Genomic DNA, 20,873 nt, shown 5'->3' on the forward strand with positions numbered 1-20,873 from the left:
CGGCTCTAGCTGTCACCATTTGGTGACCTGGCCAGGTTCTTTACTCCCGTGGAGCCACAGTTTCCTCATTTGTAAAATAGAAATAATATGCTTTCATTTAAAATGAAAATTGTGCTAGTAAAAATTCCAATAGCAAATACAGACCAGCACAAATGCTATTTTACAGCTAAGCTCAAGTCCAGATAAAGGTGTACACCCTCATCTGTGATACAATCTACAGAAATCCAAGTAAGCAGTTAGTGTGATTCATATACCACAGGCCTCCTCTGAGCATGCCAAAACAGGTCATCATAAACTTGAATCTTGAGCATCTCCTAACTCACTCAGATAGTTTTAATTCAAAAACTATAATGCTACCGCTGTTCTGATGAGCAAATCTTAAATTCGATGGTTAATAGAGTCAACATTAACTTTCCACAAGAAACTGCATTAACTCATGGCTAATTTATTTCAAAGACTGAGTTAGTCTGATGGATTATATTGCTGGTTAGATTGGCTTATTAAGTGATTTCTTCATCAACTTTCTCCTCCCACGCCCCAGTCAGCCTTCAAGGCATGGCTGTTCTGTGGTACCCAGCTATAGATAGAGCTGCCAGAGGGTAAGATGTTATCTCTGCAAGGAGAGCTCCTAACTTCATCCTGATCACAGTCTTGGGACTAGAGAACTCTGACTTACCTGCCTCCTGTCATCGGGGGCCTTCAGGAAAAGTGCATTGATCACAGCAATGGTGTAAGTCTGGATTTCTTGGTCTGTCCTGTAAGGACCCAAACAACACAGGAAATCAGAAGAGGCTAGCCCCATGGTAAGGCTCAGAATCACACATAAACACAAGAAATCAGAAGAGGCTAGCCCCGTGGCAAGGCTAAGAATCACACACAAACACAGAAGTCCTTGCACAGATGAGAAAGGCGAGACCTAGATGCCACAGATGGCACTGGTAACAGTAATGCATTCCCACAGTCCCTGGCTTGGACAGAGTAGATGCACAGTTACAATTACACTAGTTGATCAAAGGTGGTCACCCAAAAATACATGAGGCCAGTTGGCTAACTTTCTTTTCTTTATCTGAATTAAAAGCAAGCACCTAGACAACATGGGGAGTGTGTGAGTGTGTGAGTGTGTGTGTGTGTGTGTGTGTGTGTGTGTGTGTGTGTGTGTGTGATTTTTCAGTTCAATGCCTGATATGTGTGTGTGGGGGGGGGGGCAGTTGTAGATGTTTCAACATTCCTGGGCTTATCAAAAAGAAAACAGCTTTGTTCCCATAGCAACTTTACATATTCTAAAAGCTGTTGGCAAACAGAAACACTGTAACAGTAAGTGTTGGAACTTTTGCTTCACATTTTGCTCTTCACTGGAAAGTGGACAGAAATCGCAAAGTAAGCAAAGTTCTGAGGAAAGCCGAGGGGTAAACAGTAAACAGGGGCTCAAGGCAGCAGCCCAGGGCCTCACAGCTACACTTAGGGAAGATACTGTTTCCCAGGGTTACTGTACAGAAGATAGAGCTACACACTGTGTCTTCATCCTTAGCACAGTACTTGTCAAACTATAGGCTCCTCTGTGTGTGTGTGTGTGTGTGTGTGTGTGTGTGTACTTGTTCATGTGTTCATGCGTGCATGTGCGTGTATGAAATGTAGTGTAAATGAACATTTGTGATAAGAGTTCAGATACTGACACCAACAGCGCTCACATTCAGAGATAGCGAACCCCGTGTGATTTGAACTGAAGGCACAGAGGAAGCGCAGCCTTCTGGACGGGAGCTAAGTCACCGAGGACAAAGCCCACAGTTTCTCTGATTCCAAATCTAAATTCTGCCCATCCTACTACCTCCAAATGAATGAAACATTGAATGTACTTCTGTAGTTTATACTATAAACATAAGCCAACGTCTTCAGTGTTGAGAACTGCTGGATTAGCCCTGCTATCCCCATCAACCAATCCTCCTAGACCCCCACTCCACACAGGTCAATCAGGTTTGTTATTAAGGACAAGCAAATGTGACCTGAGAGAAGAGAGGTGGGAGTCATTGGGAACCAGGTCACCCTGATGCCAGTCAAGGTGTTTGCTAAAACGCATCTCCTTAAACTGTTTCTGGCCTCTCGAAGGCATCCTCATGTCCTTCTAACCAACTCCTTCTTATGTGAGTTAGCTCACAGCGTCTCAACATTTAAACAGAACAAGCACTTCCATAACAGAGTCCCTCTCAGTGTTAGCGTCAGAAGCACCCTTCTAGTTTGCCTAGGAGCAGAAAAATGGGGAGACCCCCAAAGATGGCAGGGTCTGAGAGCAGTTGTCTAACTCCCACGTCAGGTTCTTCAGGAAAATACACATGTCTTCTATTCATTTGTATTTGGTTCCTCAAACCCGCACCTTGATGATAGAAGATGCTTGCTTTTCAAAAAATCCTGGCTAAGGTAAGCCAGACTCAAAAAGACAAATGCAACAGGTTTTCTCTCATGTATGGATCCTAGATCCAAACATTAGGTTTCAATATATACCTTGACATAACTATAAAATCCAGGAAAGTAGAAAGGGACCGTGAGAAGAAGAAGAAAGTAGATCTGGACTCAAACACAGAGAGAGAAAGCTAGCATAAAATAGGGTGGGTAGCCAAGGTAAGATGTCGGTGGAGTTGGAGGAAGAGAATAATATAACCAAAATACATTGTATGAAATTGTCAAAAGATTCATAAAAAACATACTTTAAAACACCTAGAAAAATCCCTACTTAAAATGGCAAAATAGTAGTGAAATGTTCATAGTACCACAGAAAATAGTATAGGAATTATTATGGGTAATATAGACTCTGTTGAGAACCTAAGAAGAGAAAGTATCCTAGTATGTCTTATAAAAAGTAAAACTCAACCAATGTCTTCCAAAATTTCCCAACACTGAATGCAGTCTATGGTCTAGGCACTGGGGAAAGGTGTACGCCACCGGGGACATGTAGAAGGGAGAGGCTCTGTGCTATTTCAGGGTTATGACCAATTAGAGTAACTGACTTGCTACCAAATCAAGACGTTCTGTGCTTGAAGCTGAACCACTACAGTGCTTCCCAGGCCACCACAGTGGCTGCTTTCCAGAATCAAGGCACAAGAGTGCCTAGCACGCTTACCCTTGAAGATGAGGAATGAGTTGGCCAATGGTGATCTCCTGTGCTACCTTCTGGTAGAGGTCATGGCTGTTGAGGACCATTGACTCCAAAATGGCCAAGGACCGCTGCAGGATTGAGATGTCTATGGCAGACTTGTTCACAAAGCTCGCTATCTGAAAACACAATTAGGGCACAAATGACTCCTCACGCATGGATGGCAAGCCAAACAAAGAGGGAAAGAGGAGAGCAAACAAAGCAATCTGGGAACTCAGCGAAGACAAAGGCAGCGAGAACGCAACATACCGCAACAGAGCAAGAAATGCATGGAGTCAACAATGTTTGTGAATCATGACAAAACATTTTATGACTCAGCCATAACTGACTGCTGGGACATCTTCAAAGCACCACACTGCCTGGCTTCCCCGGGATTATTATTCTGAGTTTCAGCTTTCAGGAAACAGATTTCCTGTTAAGATATCAATTCCTCTCCTTTCCCAATCGTAGGCTGCTGCTTCCTCCACACAATCTAGACCCAAGACTTGATGCTTTTACTGGGTTCCTGTTGTGTTCTTAAGGAATTCACATAAATTGTACTTGTCAATATAATTCAACAGGCAATGCTCTGCACCTGCCCACTTTTCTGCCTACATATGTGTGTTTTATAAATATATATACCCCCAAGCTTTCAATTTCCTGTAGCTAAAGGAAAGTCTTCTCTTCCCTCTGTGATGCAGCAAACAGATGTCATCTAAATAAGCAACGGTAGAATAATAGTTTTATAGGTAAAACACATTCCCTAAGAAATTAATCAGCGAAAGCCTAAATACAATAAATCACAGTCTAAGAGGGAAATAAAACACAGGGTTAGAATGACGGCTCACAGCAATCTTAACACATGAACGCCATAAAGGCTTTATTTTAGAGATTCCATTAAAAGTTATTACTGTCTGTTGACAAGTCGTACTAAAAAGTGATTATTACACGAGCCCAAGGATGGTTTAAAAGCTGCCTGGCTCAGCTCTGTGATGGGGAAACACTTACTTCTTCTGCCAACCCCAGTTTCTCCCTTTGCACCATGCCACATACTCCCTTTCCTCAACCCCCTCCATTTCTGAACCTGATAAAATGCAAATGCACCCAGGCAACTCCCAGCTACCACGCCACAGTCTCTATCTCAGGGCTCACTGGGGACAGCGGGAATGGCACTCATGCTGCCAGATCCCCGTGGACCTCAGGCTATAGGAAGTAATGAAGCTGTTCGGCAACGAGAGGTTTTACACGCCGCAAGCCATGTTTTTATAGCACAAGCTACAGGAAGTGTGTGGGAAATGTAAGATCCTTGAAAGACCATCTCAGCTCCTCTCACGCAAACGTGTTTACTGTCCCTGGCAAGCTCTTGCCTCAGCTCTCACATCTGTTCCAACCTACAAAATCCACGTGTGAACACCACCTCTCTTCCTTTAAACCCACTGCTAATTGACCGAAGTCCAGCTGCCCTCGCAGCTTTCCTGGCTGTCTACTTAAGATAGGTCCCTTGGGAACAGAGTATAAATGCCCTGGCTTCCCCTTCAGGCCCCATCACTTGGTATTATCCCAGGATAACTCTTCAAACTGGTATTAGAAAACTCATAAAAGGAGTTTTTTTTTTTTCAATCCTTCTCATTGTCTTTTCACTAATCCGCTTATTCCTGGCGACTCTTCTTGCTTCCCTTTGTTGAGATGAACCTTGGGGTCCAGGGACTGTGCCACCTGGGAACCTGTTGCTGATACAGTCAAATTCCTCCAACCTCACCCTTCTTCTTCCTTTTTCTGTCCCTCCCTCCCTCCCTCCCTCCCTCCTTCCTTCCTTCCCTCCCTCCCTCCCTCTCTCCCTCCCTCCTTCTTTCATTCCCTCCCTCCCTCCCTCCCTTTTCCTTCTCTCCCTTCCTGCCTTGCTTCCTTATTTTCTTTCTATCTTTCTTTCTTCTGGGACAGAGGGTACTCCTTTTTGGAGCTTCAAAAAAATCTTTCTATTGATTCCTTATACATTTCACATCATACATTCCAATGCCACTTACCTTCCCTTCCCTCATACCCGCCCTCCAGCCCTCCATCTTTGTGTCACTACCCCACCCCTGCCAACAGAGAAAAAAAATCTCATTGTGGAAGCTGCAGTGTCACAGCATGTCCCACGGAGTACCCATTTGTCCACACTTCTTTGCTTGCAAATGTTCACTGCGATGAGTCACTGGTCTGGCACGAGGCCTCTGGCTTCTGCTACACTGTAAATACAGGAACCTCACTGGGACTCCCCTTGGACATCCTGTTATTGCCCTGTGTCATGGAGACCTTGTAGTTTTGGATCTGCAGGACAGGCCCCTTCAGCTCTCCAGCAGTTCATAGATGGGGTAGATGTTGAGGTGAGCCAATTCAAGGCTCTGCATCTGGGAGGTATCTGAGCTGGTCAGTCCATCAGCTCTCCCAGTCTTACATCCTCTGGGCCAGATCACCAAAAACCCCCACAACCAGAGCCAGCTCTCCTGAGTGTCACAGCTAGTGAGGGACATGACCAGCTCTTTCATCTGTCATAAATGGTGAGGAACAGGGTAGGAAAGGAGGGAGTCTGTTCCTCATCTGCACCACTGCCCAGCAGACAAGAGGTGCAGCCAGCTCCCCCACGCTTGTGTCCTCAAGCTAGCTCACCCACAAGTTCTGCAAATGTGCCGGGCCTGCTCTCCCAAGTACTGCAGCTGGCTAGGAGCCAGGGCAGCGGTCCAGCTCTCATGTCCTCAGGGTCAACTCTCCCATGATGCCGAGATGAGGGGTGGGGCCAGTTCTACACAGCCCTCAGACACTAACAAGTCCCAGGAGGGCATCTGCCTGGCCTTTGGTGGTAACAGGACCTCTGCTGGTTCAGGGCCACAGACCCAGACATGGCTCCAGATGGCAGGCCAGGCCAGGACCCCACCATGGTCCCAGATGGCGTCACCAGCTCCGTGCAAGGGTCATTGGTCTCAGGCTCATTCCTGCCTGGGATCCATGGTTTGTTCCCTATCCTGGGAGGGCATCTGGGCCTGCTGGGTGCTGGACCACTGATTGTCTCAGGCTAGCTCCCTGCCCTGGCCCCCTGGCTCTGGACTGGTGGTCCTCTCAAGCTCTTTTTTTTTTTTTTTTTTAGGAACTGTTAGGCTACTAATCATTCAGATGTTCATAGGTCAGAACACTGAGTACAGACCCAGCCTCTCTCCTCTCTGCTACCTACTGATGCACATGTGACAGCAGCCACAGTTGCAATGCTTCTAGGGGAAAGTCGTCTCTTTTTTTTTTTTTTTTCATTTGTTCAGTATTTATTCATTTGTTACATTACTAGATTCAATTACAACAGATTTGATCTGACCTACAGACTCAGAACTATACAAACAAACAGGACTCAACCCAGTCTTAACTTTAGGCTCCCTATAATCCTGTAGGGATACACAAAAGCGCATGTACCATGAAGCACATTGCTTACTCTTGGCACTCAAAAGGTCATGTCCTTTGGATATTGCAATGGACCCAAATATTAAATGGTGTGGAAACCATCACATTATCGCCTGACTTCTTCCTCCTCGTCAACTATCACACTTCCCAAATTTCCATAATCATTCCTGGTTAACCTCCCCAGTTCCTTCTCCTCCACTCCTCTGAACACATCTCCCTCTGACACACTTCCACGTGTGCACACAACCACCAATCCACTGCTCCCAAAGCAGCACCTTCAGTGTCCTCTGTGCTCCAATGTCTTCCCCTTCTCCTCCATGCCATGCTTCCTCCTCACCCCTTTCTCTGTGTTGAGACAAGGTCTTGCTGTGTAGTTCAAGGTTCCCAGGAACTCACCGTGCAGCCTAGGTGAATGTCAAACTCACAGAAATCATCTTGCCCTCACCTCTCAAATGCTGGTGTGGAATCTAGAGTTACAAAGCATGGTCCACCAATGCCTGGCTTGCAGTGCTCAAGCATTTCTTTTTTTAACTTTTAATTTTCTTTTTATGTGTATGGGTGATTTGTGTGCATGTGTGTCTATGCACCACTTGTGTACCTGGTGCCCACAGAGGCCAGAAAGTGTGTCAGATTCCCTGGAACTGGGGTTACAGGTGGCTGTGAGCAGCAGCGTGGGTACTGGGAGTTGAACCCAAGTCCTCTAGAATAGCACCCAGTCAGCTCTCATTGTAGCACCTGCAAAATTTTTCAATAAATGGAAGTTGACCACATACTTCAGTAAATATCCTTTGACAATAATGACTTCCTCAAAATACTCAATTAGTATTCACAAATGTTTTCTAAAATGAAGTACACCTTCTTAAAATAGGTTTTAAGTTCTTCACAGAATATTAATTCTCTCCTAACCATGGGACACTGTGTTGGGGTACAAATCACCTATGACCTTTGCTTTCACTTAAGGGCATTAGCATCTTCACCCATACTTTACCTTGAGATGCCATGCCTTCTCACCTCTCATCCCTGACAATAATCGTTCACATTCATATAAGTACTCTTTGTAGTTTGTTTCTACTAAATCACCTCTCCTTTGACAAAGAGGATCAAGCTTTTCTGCAACCCTAAAACATTTCACCCAATGAGCATTTTACATAAGCCCAGCGTTGGGAACAGGCTCGACGGAAAGCACATGCCCAGTTTGCCAGAGTCCTCACACATCTCTGAGGTAAGCATCTATCGGTTTTGAGAGTGACAGCTCCCTTTTGTTGTTATCCATCAGGGGTTGGAACCAGACATTTAAATGGTCCAACACTTTCAGTAGGGGGTGATCTAAGCGAATGCAACAACTGGTTTCCTCTAGGAAACTAACTCCTTAATAGTGAAGGTACAAGCATCTCCTGTGTCCTGTTCGTAAATTATAGATGAAAGAGTATGGTGATAGGAGGTGAAAGACCACTTGGCTACATTTTCTCCAGCTTTCTGTGATCACAAAAATAACAGCGCCTTTCAGCTTCTCACCCCCCCCCCCCCCGGGCATTCACTAAAGCAGGTGATCCAGCTCAGCCAGGCACAGCACAGACTGGTGAGAGCTAGTCCATATCCAGAAGACAGCGGAGTTAGAAATAAGTATGTATTCCACTTCCTCCTGCCACTCATTCATGCAAATCAGTACGTAAGAGGACTCTGTGGGTGACTTTTGAGAAGCTCGGGGCAGGGAGGGAGCAATAGCTCACATGGTAGCATGTCTGCCTCACAAGCACAGCCACCTATGTTTGATTCCCAGCTCCCGGGTGTCAAGTCAAGTGTCCTGGTGTGGACCTGTCATTCTGTTGCTGGAGAAAGGGAATGAAGTGGATGCCTGAGGCAAGCTTCGGGTCCTAGTAAGACATCCAGTCTAAAAACCCAAGATGGACGTCTCCAGAGGAACAACACTCAAAGATGACCTCTGACCTCCCTGCAACACATATGCATACACACCCATATGCATGTACTAACCCCTCCAACACACACACATACACACACAAACACACACACAAACACACACACACACACACACACACACACACACACACACACTGTAGGGGACGTCAACAATATGTAAACCAGTGATAGCAGAAGTACTTTTAAAATCTCAAATCTCCTGAATGTTATCCAAACTTTAAAAGGCCATTCATAGGCATAAAGCTGCACTGTCAATTTTGCAATTATCCTAGTACAGGCTCATGAATCAATCCAGGTTCCAAAAGGCAAAACTCGTTGGGCCAATGAAGAGGAATGCCTGAATGTTTGCCTCAGCATGGAAATGATCTGTGGGGTGAGCCAGGTCCTCAGAGCCTGGGTATGAGGCTTTTCTCCTCCAAGGCAAAGCAATGGTATTTATTCGGGTGAGGGTGCGTGGGGGAATGACCAACCTCTGGCATAGAATGCTCTATTCTTTCCTTTCTTTCCATCCTTTCTCTAAGTATCAAGTCTTTGCAAAACAGCCATGGTATGCAGGTCAGTACCGACAGATCCCAAGTGTGAGAGCATTGATAAAATGCTATCCTCTGCTGCAGCCACGATTCGTAAACCAGAATCTAGAGCCACACTGACAAAGATAAAGCCCTGGAAAAAAAGAGGCAGAGGCTGGCATGGCAAAGCTACTTCTGCATACTGGTGTAAATTTGGCATTAAGAAGCCAACCATATACCACAGAGAGAATCATCTTCCTGTGTTTTCTAGCTGAATTTTCTTGAGCTAAATCTCTATGTAGAACAGGTCCCTGTACACAGATCCAGGTGCTCAGAATGCTGAATTTGGCTCAGCTAATGAATAGAAAGGGTTAACTATACACAGTAAGTAATTCTCTGCTGTTTGTTCAAATTTTCCTGTCTAAGCAGGAATACCATAGAAATTAGAATAAGAATATTTAAATATGCTGCCTCTAAAAATATTTCAATTTTGATATAAAATGTCAAGAAAATTAGCTTCTGCTTCCTTTAGTTGTAATGTGACTTTTAAATTTAATTTAAAGTGAATTGAAGTCATCTTAACTAGTTAGAAAACTAAATTACTTCCGTTGTATCTGAACACGTAACTCACATCATGTAAAGAAACAAAGCTTTGTTATCACTTACTCCTGACACTGAGCATTTTCCTTGAAAATCTGTTTAAATCTAGTTTCACCACGCTCCTTGTATTTTTCAACTTCTATGGTTTTCTTTTAACAATAAAGGCTCCTCGGGGTCTGGAGGTGGCTCAAATGGAAGCAAGAATCCCTGAGCCCTGCTGTGTAGGTCAGGGAGGGCAGCACAGGCAGCAGCTACTAGCTCTGTGTCTGTGGGGAAGCACACATATGTCTGAGGAGAAAAAATCCTGGCACAGGCCGCTGAGGAGAGTTCCCTTTACCATGACCTTGCTGACCCCAAGCCTCCTTGAGAAAGGCTTATCTTCAGCCTCTCTCTCTCTCTCTCTCTCTCTCTCTCTCTCTCTCTCTCTCTCTCTCACACACACACACACACACACACACACACACATACACACACACACACACACACACACACACACACACACACACACACACACGAAGAACAAAGAGATGGGAGGAGGAAGAAGAGGAGGAGGAGACTACAGTAACCCAGAAAGCTAACCTGGTGAGTACGCATAATTTCCAGGAACCCCCACTCAGAACAGTGTTGTCACTCTCCAGCAAGAGGGTCTCTGACACATGGTGAACAGGACATTTAGAAAAGAAGAGCCTGCTATAAATTTTTAAAAGTATTAAAACTTTTCAGTATAAAGTTCTAGAAAACCTAGTAGCTTCATGTGTGGATTTGTTTCTCTGGAACTGATTCTAGAAAGATGAGGCATAGCAGTTCATGTTCTATTCTCATAAGATATTGCCTGTAGCCCCTGCCATGACCAGATGAATGCTCTTTGTAGCACCTTAGTGTGGTTTTGGCTTTACTGTTTATAATGGTTTTCCCCTGAGCAATTTAGCCTACTGACAAAGGCATGATCCTCTTTTGCTTACCTATACTTCTGGGTTCATAGACGTAGAAAAAGATTTGAAACTACGTCAAGGAAGCCCTTAGTTTCCAATTCACCCTTACCTTAAACAAACATGCAATGACCTGCAGACATGAGACCTGTGGGGCTGCCATTGCCAACACCCTTGTTCCTTTAATTTAAAGTAGTTCCCCAAGATGAATGTCAAATAGAAACCCCATAACATTATCCTTTAAGCAGGTATGGTGCTTTGAATGAAAATAGTCCCCAAAGACAATGTATTTGCTTGCTTAGTCATCTGTTCACCCATCATCTGTTGTCATTTGGTGTGTCATCACCCCACCCTCACTCCTCACCCCATCCTGGGCATTGGTGAACTGTTTGGAAAAGATTAGGAGGTGTGTCAATGAAAGTGAACTTCAAGATTTCAAAAGCCCGCATCATTCCCAGTTAACCCTATCTCTGCCTTGTGCTTAGGTCTTATATAGTTACACTGTGCAAACTGGAACAGAACACTTTAATTTCTCCTTAACTCTAGGGTTTCACATGCTACTTTTTATGATCTCTGTAGGGACAAAATGCAATTTCCCCACAGCATTTGGGGAATACACACACACACACACACACACACACACACACACACTCACACACACACACAATGAACCAATCATACACTTTTCAACATAAAAATCTAGAGGACTCAATTATAAAATACCCACAATGCAGAGAGCTAAGTATAAAAAAGAAACAGTGCCAACATTAGGGAAGCACCACATTACCTTCTTAATGAACGCCACAGAGAATGTATCCCATGACACGATGCCATGGTCCATTAGCTCCACAAAGGCTGTGAGAGTGAAGGACAACATGTCTCCAAAGCTGCAAAAGAAGAGGCATCAATGTCACAGACCCAAAGCTGAGCACCAGGAAAGATGGAAAGGTGGGAAGGTTTCGGAAAGCCAAAATTTCAAAGACTACAGCTGTTTAGGAAGCTGGATATGAACAGGAAAGTATTCATATACAAGTTATGGGAAAGAACAGAAACTCTAAATAACCAAGTAGAGTCAGAGACTGGGCAGGTTTGTTCCATGCACAAGTCAGTTATCCCCTCTGAGACTGTTTATTCCACTGGGAATCTGGATAGTTGCGATATAACCACAAAGCTGCACACAGCACACTTTAAAAAGTGTGAAGAGTATAAGCTTTCAGTAATAGTAACGTAACCAACTTCTCAGCAATGACAGACGAACTAAGAGAGGAATGTTATGGCATATAGGAATCAAGAAGAAAAAAATCAAAACAATAATATTAAGAGTACTAATGTGACAGACCAAAACAATACAGAGGCCCCGCCATCTTTTATTCTTGTTGAAGTCATTTCATATTTAACTAAAATTTGATCTCCTTGATTTAGAATCCCGTGGAAAATAAAATAACCCAGCTCTTTCCTAGGAGCCTGAGGAGAAAATGCCCCAGCTAACTTATCTTAGCTTCTGTTAAACTGCTTGCTTGTGCAAGCCTCCCCCTGCAGCAGATGACCAACATAACAGGATGTGGGTTTTGTTTTGTTTTGTTTTGTTTTGTTTTGTCTTTAAAAACCCTTTGGTCTAAATGTTCAGAGCTTCATGGAGACCCAAACACCTGAATATAGTCCCAGCCAGCTGGAATAAAGACTTTCAGTTGGCTACAAATTGAGTCTGAGTGGTCATAACTGTTGGGCTCCCTGTAACACTAGTCCTTAAGAAGGGATCCAAAGGCATTAAAAAGGTGTCTCAGTGGTTAAGTGCTCCTGTTGTTCCTGGAGAGGACCACAGTTCAGATCTCAGCACCCATGTCAGATGGCTCACAACAACCTGTAGTGTAGAATCAGCTGCAAGGGATCTGAAGCCCTTTACTGGCATCCATAGGCTCTTGTACCCACATGAACATAAACACACATATACACACAAGTCAAAAGATATCTCAAAAGGGATTCATGTGCTCTCTATATTTATATGTATATACATACGCAAATAAGTATGTAAGTAAACCCACTTTTTTTTTTACATGAGTTGGATTTTATATGTAGTTATTAGGTTTTAAGGAATGTCTATGTGTGGGAGGCATGGAGGCTTAGTTCACAGATAAGTACTAGGGGATGTCGCCCACTCTCCGGCCCCCAGCCCTTGTCATGTGTGTCCTTCTCAGTCTACAAACCTGAAGAGATGGGGCTTAGTGAGCAGCTGTCCTGACATCACTGGGGTCATGCTGCTGAAGAGGGCAGTGAACCCTGGCCTCTCTCTCTTTCTAGCATGAGAAGGGGTTTGCTCTCAACACCACCTTCCTGCCATGATAAAGCTACCTCCACAAAGCAACTATCACAGAACGCCTGTCAGGATTTCTACACTATATTACACAGTAATATGGATACCTACACTCAGGTTTTACTTGGCTGTTCAGATTTTTCATCTACAGAATAACACATCGCATTATTTCTCCACTTGAAAGTCTCAAAACAAATTTAGGCTGAGGCTCCCTATTTTCAACTAATACAATAAAAAATGGGTTTGGAGCTCATGTACAGCTTTTTCTCCATGCCCCTCCCTGCCGCGGTTCTGCCTAGTCCAGCTTTAAAAAGCAACTTTCATCTTGGAAGCCATCATGCTGAAAGGAGCCCATCAGAGAGGAAGAGACTCTCACAAGAGGACAATAATGCAGAGAGAAAGAGCTCGCTCAAAAGAAGCAATTAGGAGGCAGCAAGTCATATGGCAAAGGTTTGGCCTCCAGCTCCACATGGCAAGTTACATCACCATCGTCCTGGCTTTGGTTTCTTCATTTATTGGAAGTGAGTAAAGAGAAAGTCAATGGTGGTGATGGTGGTTCTACTCCTGGGGCTATTTAGGAAAAGCAAGGCAGCCAACACGCCTCCAGCCCTTCAAACAGCATGGAGAGCGGGTGTGAACGGAAGGCAGCGGGTGAGGGTTGGCTAACGGCAGCACGCACAGTTAGCACTTTGAAGAGCAAAGGAAGCTCAGGGCTTCAAACATTCCACATCCCACTGTGGAAAATGCGGTCTGTTCTTAGAAACAGGAAAAACACAGGGATCCCAAATCTTGCAGGTGCCCCCTAGGTGGCATCAGAGGATCGTGCCTCAAAAGGAAACTCCAAAACAGACTGGGCAAAACTATTGGAAAGAGCAAAAAGCTTGAGTTTTTTGTTTGGTTTTGTTTTTGTTTTTTTAAAGAACCAAGGAAGTCTAAATAAAACTGTAAAAGTAACCTTATGTGCAGTGAATCTGGAGAAAGTCCATTACCAGCCTCTAAAAGAGGAAATGCCTCAGGAAATAAAAGGCAGGTAACATATTCAATTAGTAAGATTTATAACTAGACTGGGTAGCTTTCTATATTGCTATGAAAACATTATTGTGTATATATTATTTGGAAGTAAAACTGGCTATTTGGTTTATTTGCTTCCAGAGAGTGAAAAGATCTTTGGCATTTGCTTACACCTGATGTGCTAAATGTTCACAGACAAGAGAAGGATCTGCCATATGTCATACCTCTCATACAATGATGTCACCACAGCCCCTACTCAGCACTAAAATGCCTGCCTTGGTGACATCAATAAGGGAACCAACAAAAGAACAGGCAGTGGCCCCAGGAAGCATCCATTGCTGGCCCAACTCTTCCCTTCCAGTCAGTTACCGGAGCCCAGGAATACCCATGGCCTTAGGCTCCACATCCATTTCCATTAGGTTCTTTAAAAACAACAGATAAATCATGACATATTTCCTTCTAAAGGAATCTAAAGGCAAAATGACTCAGCTCCACAGGTAGCTACTCAGTACAATCCCAACCCAAATGGCCCGAGGGAGATAATCATTCTCTTTTAAAGTGTTTGAGAAATCTGTCTACAGATTCTTCCAGGGAAGGGAGATGGATGGAGGGAAGTGTGCTGGTTTCTGAGCCTCCAAACTGAGCTGTCTGAGGCTTTAATCTGCATAGCTATTAAGGAGCAAGAGCAGAAATTCCCAGGTTGCAGATAGCAAGCTCTGTACTTGTCACTATTATCACCAATGATGGCCAACAAGGAACAGAAAAGCTGTGTCTCATACCATTACTATCAGGAGGATGCTCTCGGGTCACAACTGGCTCAACAGCTAGATGATTGACAGGTTGATAGAAAGAGTCATCTAACACGACCTCCTCCTGATGTATTAGACGTTAACGCAGTATTGTGCTGTGTGTGTTACATGGTACAGCATATAGCACACATACACGATACACATTATAGTATATGTATATACTTATATTCCACAGAGTACATGTAATTCTTTGACTAATTGCAAAGTGGCTTAGGTGTTTCCATGAAAACTTTTTCACAATTCAACCTTAAAACTTCAGCTGCAAGGAAAAGACACCATGCTAAACTTTTATTCTATTTTAAATCAAAAGACCTCTTTCAAATGAGGTGGAGAGAGTAGCTTTTATTGAACTCTGATGTCAATATTTGCTTCCTCTCCTGCAGGAGCGACTCAGACTCCACAGAGGAAAGGCAAAGGCCCAGGATCTACTTTTGAAATCAATGCTGAGGGGAGAATCAAGCCTTAAAAGAATTACAAACATAAAGAAATCACAAGACACCTTCCGGGACATTTTTACTTATTTCAGCTTTTTTCTTTATTATTAATAAAGTGCTAGGCTAAAGACTTTGCAGTACTGACTGCTGCAAATGAAGATGTCTGCAAACTGCACGGGCTAGGTGACAGCCACTCTCACAGCTGACACACCATGTGTGCTGGAGTTATTCAAGTAAACGTTTCTCATCGACTTGTAGATGGAGCCTTCGTTCCAGCAAAACCCAGCCAAAAAAACAAGCACGTAAACTTCAGATGCTAATTTTGCAAGAGCACAGGCCTTCCAGATGTCTCCATAGGATGCTGTGCCCAACGCAGAACAAGAGGAATGATAAACATAAAGGCAATTCTTAAAGCTATTCATGAGCAGTGGCAAATAGATCCTTAATGGTCAAAGGCTACAGTTCCTCCACTGTGCAGGCTATGCATGAACTTTCTATCAAATACGGGAACATGAACCTTCACTGGAAGTTGTAGATGACTAATGCCACAATTAGACACTCCACTTATCCTCCAGAATCAGTTTGACCTCTATCAGTAGGCATGCTCATGACTTCTTCCCTGCACACTGAAATTGGTTATGTATCTATTGACCTATCTGCCTCCCTTCCTTATGTCAATACCATGCTGTCCTGATAACCAGTCCTACAGTAGACCTTACGGGCACCCTATGGAATTCTCCAAGTTTGTTGTTGCCTGTTTTATATTTTCACCTAAACTTTAAATTTGTCTCTTTTTTTTGTCTATTTATTTATTGTGTATATAGTTTTGGAGGGGGTGATTTTTTTTTGTTTGTTTGTTTGGTTTGTGTGCAAGTACATGCACTCATGTGCGTGTGTGTAAATGCCAGAGCACACATATGGAGGGGTTTTGTGTGTGTGTGTGTGTGTGTGTGTGTGTGTGTGTGTGTGTGTGTGTGTGTTGAAGATACTAATTCTCCACAAATCATAGTTTAATGCTATCTATATCACTGGGGGGAAAAAAGAACTTGTGAGATGGCTCACTGGGTAGGGCACTTTCCTGTGCAGTTCCTGGAATTTTCATGGTGAAAGAAAAGAATTGACTCATGCAAGTTAAGTTGTCCTTCAACCTCCATATGTGTGCTATGGCATTTACACACACACACACACACACACACACACACACACAGAGTATATAGTCTTCATTGGGTTGATGTAGTTCTTTATGCTGGGAACTTTTTAAAAAGTTTTCTGAGACAGAGTTTCTCTGTGTAGCCTTGGCTGTCCTGGGCTCACTCTGTAGACCAGGTTAGCCTTGAACTCACAGAGATCCACCTGCTTCTGCCTCCTGAGTGCTGGGATTACAGGCACATACCACTGCGTCTGGAGGGAACTTTTAACATGAATGAATATTGGGTTTTTTGGTCTTTACCCTTTAAAAGTGATTTTATCTGATATATCATGTATTTTGTTAAATGTCTAAACTGATTGATTTTCAAATGTTAAGCTGCTTCTGGTACAAATCACACTGGCCAATGCGTTAGACTCTTTGTTGCTGTGGTAAATATCTGATGAAGCAACATAAGGGAAGGAAGATTTACACTGGCTCACAGTTTTACATGAGGGGTTCTTTACCTCAGAGTGGCAAACAAAGAAAGAAGTAGGTGACTATGTGAGTGAGTGAGTGAGTGTGTGAGTGTGTGAGTGTGTGTGTGTGTGTGTGTGTGTGTGTGTGTGTGTGTGTGTGTAAAGATGGAGACAGATGAGTGACTACACTAGCCACTTCCGTCTTTCCATTTCGTTCTACTTGGCTTCTAAGCTTACTGGTCTAATTCCTCTCTCACTCTCACCAGTGCTTCTCTCTGGAAATTACATTACACACACACACACACACACACACACACACACACACACACACACACACACTTAAGCAACAACGTGGGCACACACATGCACACACAGGGAGCGGGAGGGAGGAGGAAGAGAGGAAAACAGAGGAGGAGAGAGAGAAGGGGAGGAAAGGACATTAGAGTTTACCTATCGCCTAGGTAGCTCTCAATTCAATTAAATTGAAAATAAAAAATAACTATGCTCCCCATGTGACTAGAGGCTGCTGCAAAAGAACAGCCTTAACTTTAAGCTGGCATCAGACAAGGTGCATTACTCTTTTATGTATTTCTTGGCTTTATGTTAATATCTTTCCGGAGTCTCTGTACCTCTGTTCATTGGTGAGCTGGTCCATAATTTTTAATTCTTGTATTGTCATAGTTGGATTAGGGAATTAGAATGACACAAGCCACCGAAAATTTCTGTAAAGTCTTCCCCCGTTTGGTAAATCTTCCACAAATATACCACACAGGTAAATAGAATTTACCTATGTGATCAGTTTTCACACCAGCACGGTTGTTTTGTAATGATCTTAACTCCCGAGGAAACATGAACGCCCGCAGCTATTATTTATCAGGAGTCAGTTTTAATATATAGGTTTTATTTCTGTAAGAAGCAGGGGCTGAGACAGAGTTAGGAGACTGAGGGGTTTGTTGAAAAACTAGGTAATACCGATGAAAAACAAAGGCCTGGGCCTGGGGTGGCTCAGTGGGTAAGGTGCTGGGCGTTCAGGTGAAAGCACCTGGGTTTGGTGTTGCCATACACGCATGAAATGTTGGGGATGGTGGGTGGTACATGAAACCCCAAGGCTAAGGAAGCAGACAGGAGAGCCCCCTGGGGCTCATAAACCAGCTAACCTAGCCTAGTTGGTGAGTTTCAGGCCAATAAGAGTCTCTGTGTCAAAGGAAGTAAATATCATTTCTGAGGATGACACCCAACGTTTGCCTCTGGCTTCTGAATGCACACACACACACACACACACACACACACACACACACACACACACACACACACCACTTATGTGCATGTACACCCCCATACACATGCAAAGACCTGCACACAGCTGAAGAAAATGATAAAGTAGAAGGAGGATTGGGTGTGGAAAGAGACATCTGAGAGAGGAAGCAGACAGAGACCTAACAAACAACTAATGCAAAACTCTAGAACAGGTGAGTAATAAGCAGCAGAACAAACCATGGCTGTTGGAAGACTCCCATGACGGGCAGGAAGAGGCAGGGCCTAGTATGTTTCCCAGGCTCAGTGACTAGGGGCTGCGGGGAAATAAGAGCCTTGGCTTAGAGCTGGCATAGATGCAGACTGTGCTGTAGCTGAAAGCTGTCCCGGGGCTGCACTTCTTGGGACTGAGCGGCAAGTTGTTTTTGAAAGGAGATCAAAGCCATTCATTTCTAAAGCAGGTACACATAGTGATTTCTGCTTCATAAGGGCTTTGCGCATTTGATCTGAATTTTAAATTTTACTAGCAGAGAACTATTCACGGTATGCCTTCGTTTTGCTTTTAAAATCACCAGGCTCTGCAGTGATATACTCTCGGTAGTCCCTAGTGTTCACCTCTGTGATGACATTCTGCTCTCAGGAAGAGCTCCACATAACGTATTTTCCTAAAATTTCTTTATTATTTCTCTTTCATGTTTCACTGATTACCATTTTTATACTTTTCTTTACTTAATAAGTTCAGATGTTTCCTACCCCCTAAGTATAAACTTATAGCTCTTATTTTTGCTTTTTATTTAAAATTTTTTTCATACAATATATTTTGATCATATTCTTTATGCTCCCTCAACTCCTCGCAGGCCCTCCTCACCTCCATCTCTGCAAAGCTCATGTTGTTTCTCTGTGTTCCAAAAACAAAACAAAGCCAAAAATCAAAACTACAAATTATGGCCCACTCCACGAAATGGAACCCATACCTGACACTGCTAAAGTAGCCAAGGACCTGAGCATGGGCATGAGCCAAGGGCATGAGCTTAGGAGAAAACTTACTCTGCTAGGGAAGCATAGCAATAAAACGATTCCTAATGAGATGTTGCTCTATCCATCAATAAGTGCCTTGGTTGGCCCTTGTCGGAGAAGTTCCCTCTTGCTGTTGATGGGAATTAATACAGAAAACCACAACTAGACAATGTGCAGATGGTGAGAGATGTTAGGGCTGTAAATGTAATCCAAAAAAGTGATTGGTTTCACCAATACCATATGTGTAATTATTGCACCAGTACATCTGAGAGGGCTGATACGCACATGAATGCACAGACAGTTTTAGGTTTCAGGATTTGTAGCTGGATAATTACATAATGACTTCTAGCTCCATGAGTGCTAGTTAGTGGAGGTGGAGCTTCTAACTCAACACTAGTTCAGTTTCTCTATGTTTGATGACATAAGAAAGTATTATGTTCGGCAATAGGGGCCTGCTTATCAAACTATGATGAGCAAGCAAGAGCCTGTAATGTTTGTAAGTGTTTAGTGGACCCCTTTGGCCAACAACTCAACAAGTTGTAACCCATTCTTGTCACTGGACGTTTTATTTGGTGGGAAAAGAAGTCTAGTTAGGCCATTATCCTATCCACTCCCACGATATGATGACTCCATTTAAATTCCTTTCATATATGTATTTGTTTTAGAAAGCTTCTACAGGAGTAGGTTCCCACGTGGCTTTTCAAAAGGCCCTTAGTGTTAATTGTTCCTACCCATATTCCTTTCTCCGTACTGCCTTCCCATCCTCCCCCACGTAATCCTCTACTTCTGGGTTATCTCTGATCATCATCACCATCTTCTTCTTCTCCCTCTCTCCTCCTCCTCCTCTTCCTCTTGCTTCTTCTCAAAATAAGCATCTAAGAGTGTACACTCCCCTCTAAGCACTGCCTTTATCTGAACACACAAGTTTTGGTACCATCGCTTAAAATTTTTTTTGCACTTTCAACCATGTTATTGTTCCTCAACTCTTAGATAAATAAGCATGTTTTCTAATTTCCAAGCATCTGCATATTTTCAGCTATTTATTAATGATTTTTTTATAAATGTCCTTGGGATGAAAAACATAATCTGTGTAGTTCAAATTACTTTAAAATTCCTGAGATTCATTTCGCACTGCATCTGATACATCTTGATGAACGTTTCACAGATACTGGGATCTGGATTCTTATGATGATAACTATAACACTCCATAAACAATATTCAGTAATGTTAATTACAGCATCTTTACCTTACTGGCTTTCCTTGGCTTTCCTATGCATTAGGAGACTGTGCTCTTTAGATCCTCAACTAGGAGAATGGGTTTATTTACTTCTTTTGGTTTTTATATACTTCATGTGTTTTGCATCTTAGGTTAGATTCACGCATATTTAGTATTACATTTCCTGGTGACTTATTTTGATTATTAGTTGCATCATTTTTCCTGAAAAAATATTACCTATCACTCTATTCCCTGATATTAATAAAATTATTCAATATATTACTATTAGCATATGTAAGAGAAGTATTTTTTCATTAACTTTCAAATTTTATATTCCCCTCTTACATTTTATAAATTGTCTATACCTGGGGTCAACCTTTGCTCTGACAACTCTAACCTTTTAAATAAAGTATATAGTCCTTTACATTTACTATATTGCAAATATTAAAATATCAATTTATAATAGGTTTCTATCAGTCTCAGCTACATTTTTCTCTGTTTTTCTTTCATGACCTTGCTTTTGAATTAATCAAATATAGTTTAGTAGCTCAATTTAATCTATCCAAAGAATTTGAGCTATACAACTTTATAATTTTATGGATTACAAAGTGTACTATTAACCTAGTAAGGTCTACATACATGGAAGAGTATATAATTAGAAGCTTGTTAGAGTATCCTTTTAATTTTTTT

General features: G+C 42.9%; 1 protein-coding gene across 7 annotated transcripts in view; it reads right to left on the reverse strand.

Moving 5' to 3' along the window:
* The window catches only part of ELMO1 (engulfment and cell motility 1), a 531,552-nt gene that overhangs the window by 323,303 nt on the left and 187,376 nt on the right, over nt 1–20,873 (reverse strand). For all 7 annotated transcript variants that reach the window (XM_084795120.1, XM_084795122.1, XM_084795124.1 and 4 more), the window contains 3 exons: nt 11,314–11,413; nt 3,113–3,264; nt 677–755 (listed from right to left, as the gene is read on the reverse strand). In XM_084795120.1, the coding sequence (XP_084651246.1) occupies nt 677–755; nt 3,113–3,264; nt 11,314–11,413 (331 nt within the window). The remainder of the gene's footprint in view (nt 1–676; nt 756–3,112; nt 3,265–11,313; nt 11,414–20,873) is intronic.

Source organism: Acomys minous (genome assembly GCF_964271855.1).
Source record: "Acomys minous genome assembly, chromosome: 9".
Taxonomy (NCBI): domain Eukaryota; kingdom Metazoa; phylum Chordata; class Mammalia; order Rodentia; family Muridae; genus Acomys; species Acomys minous.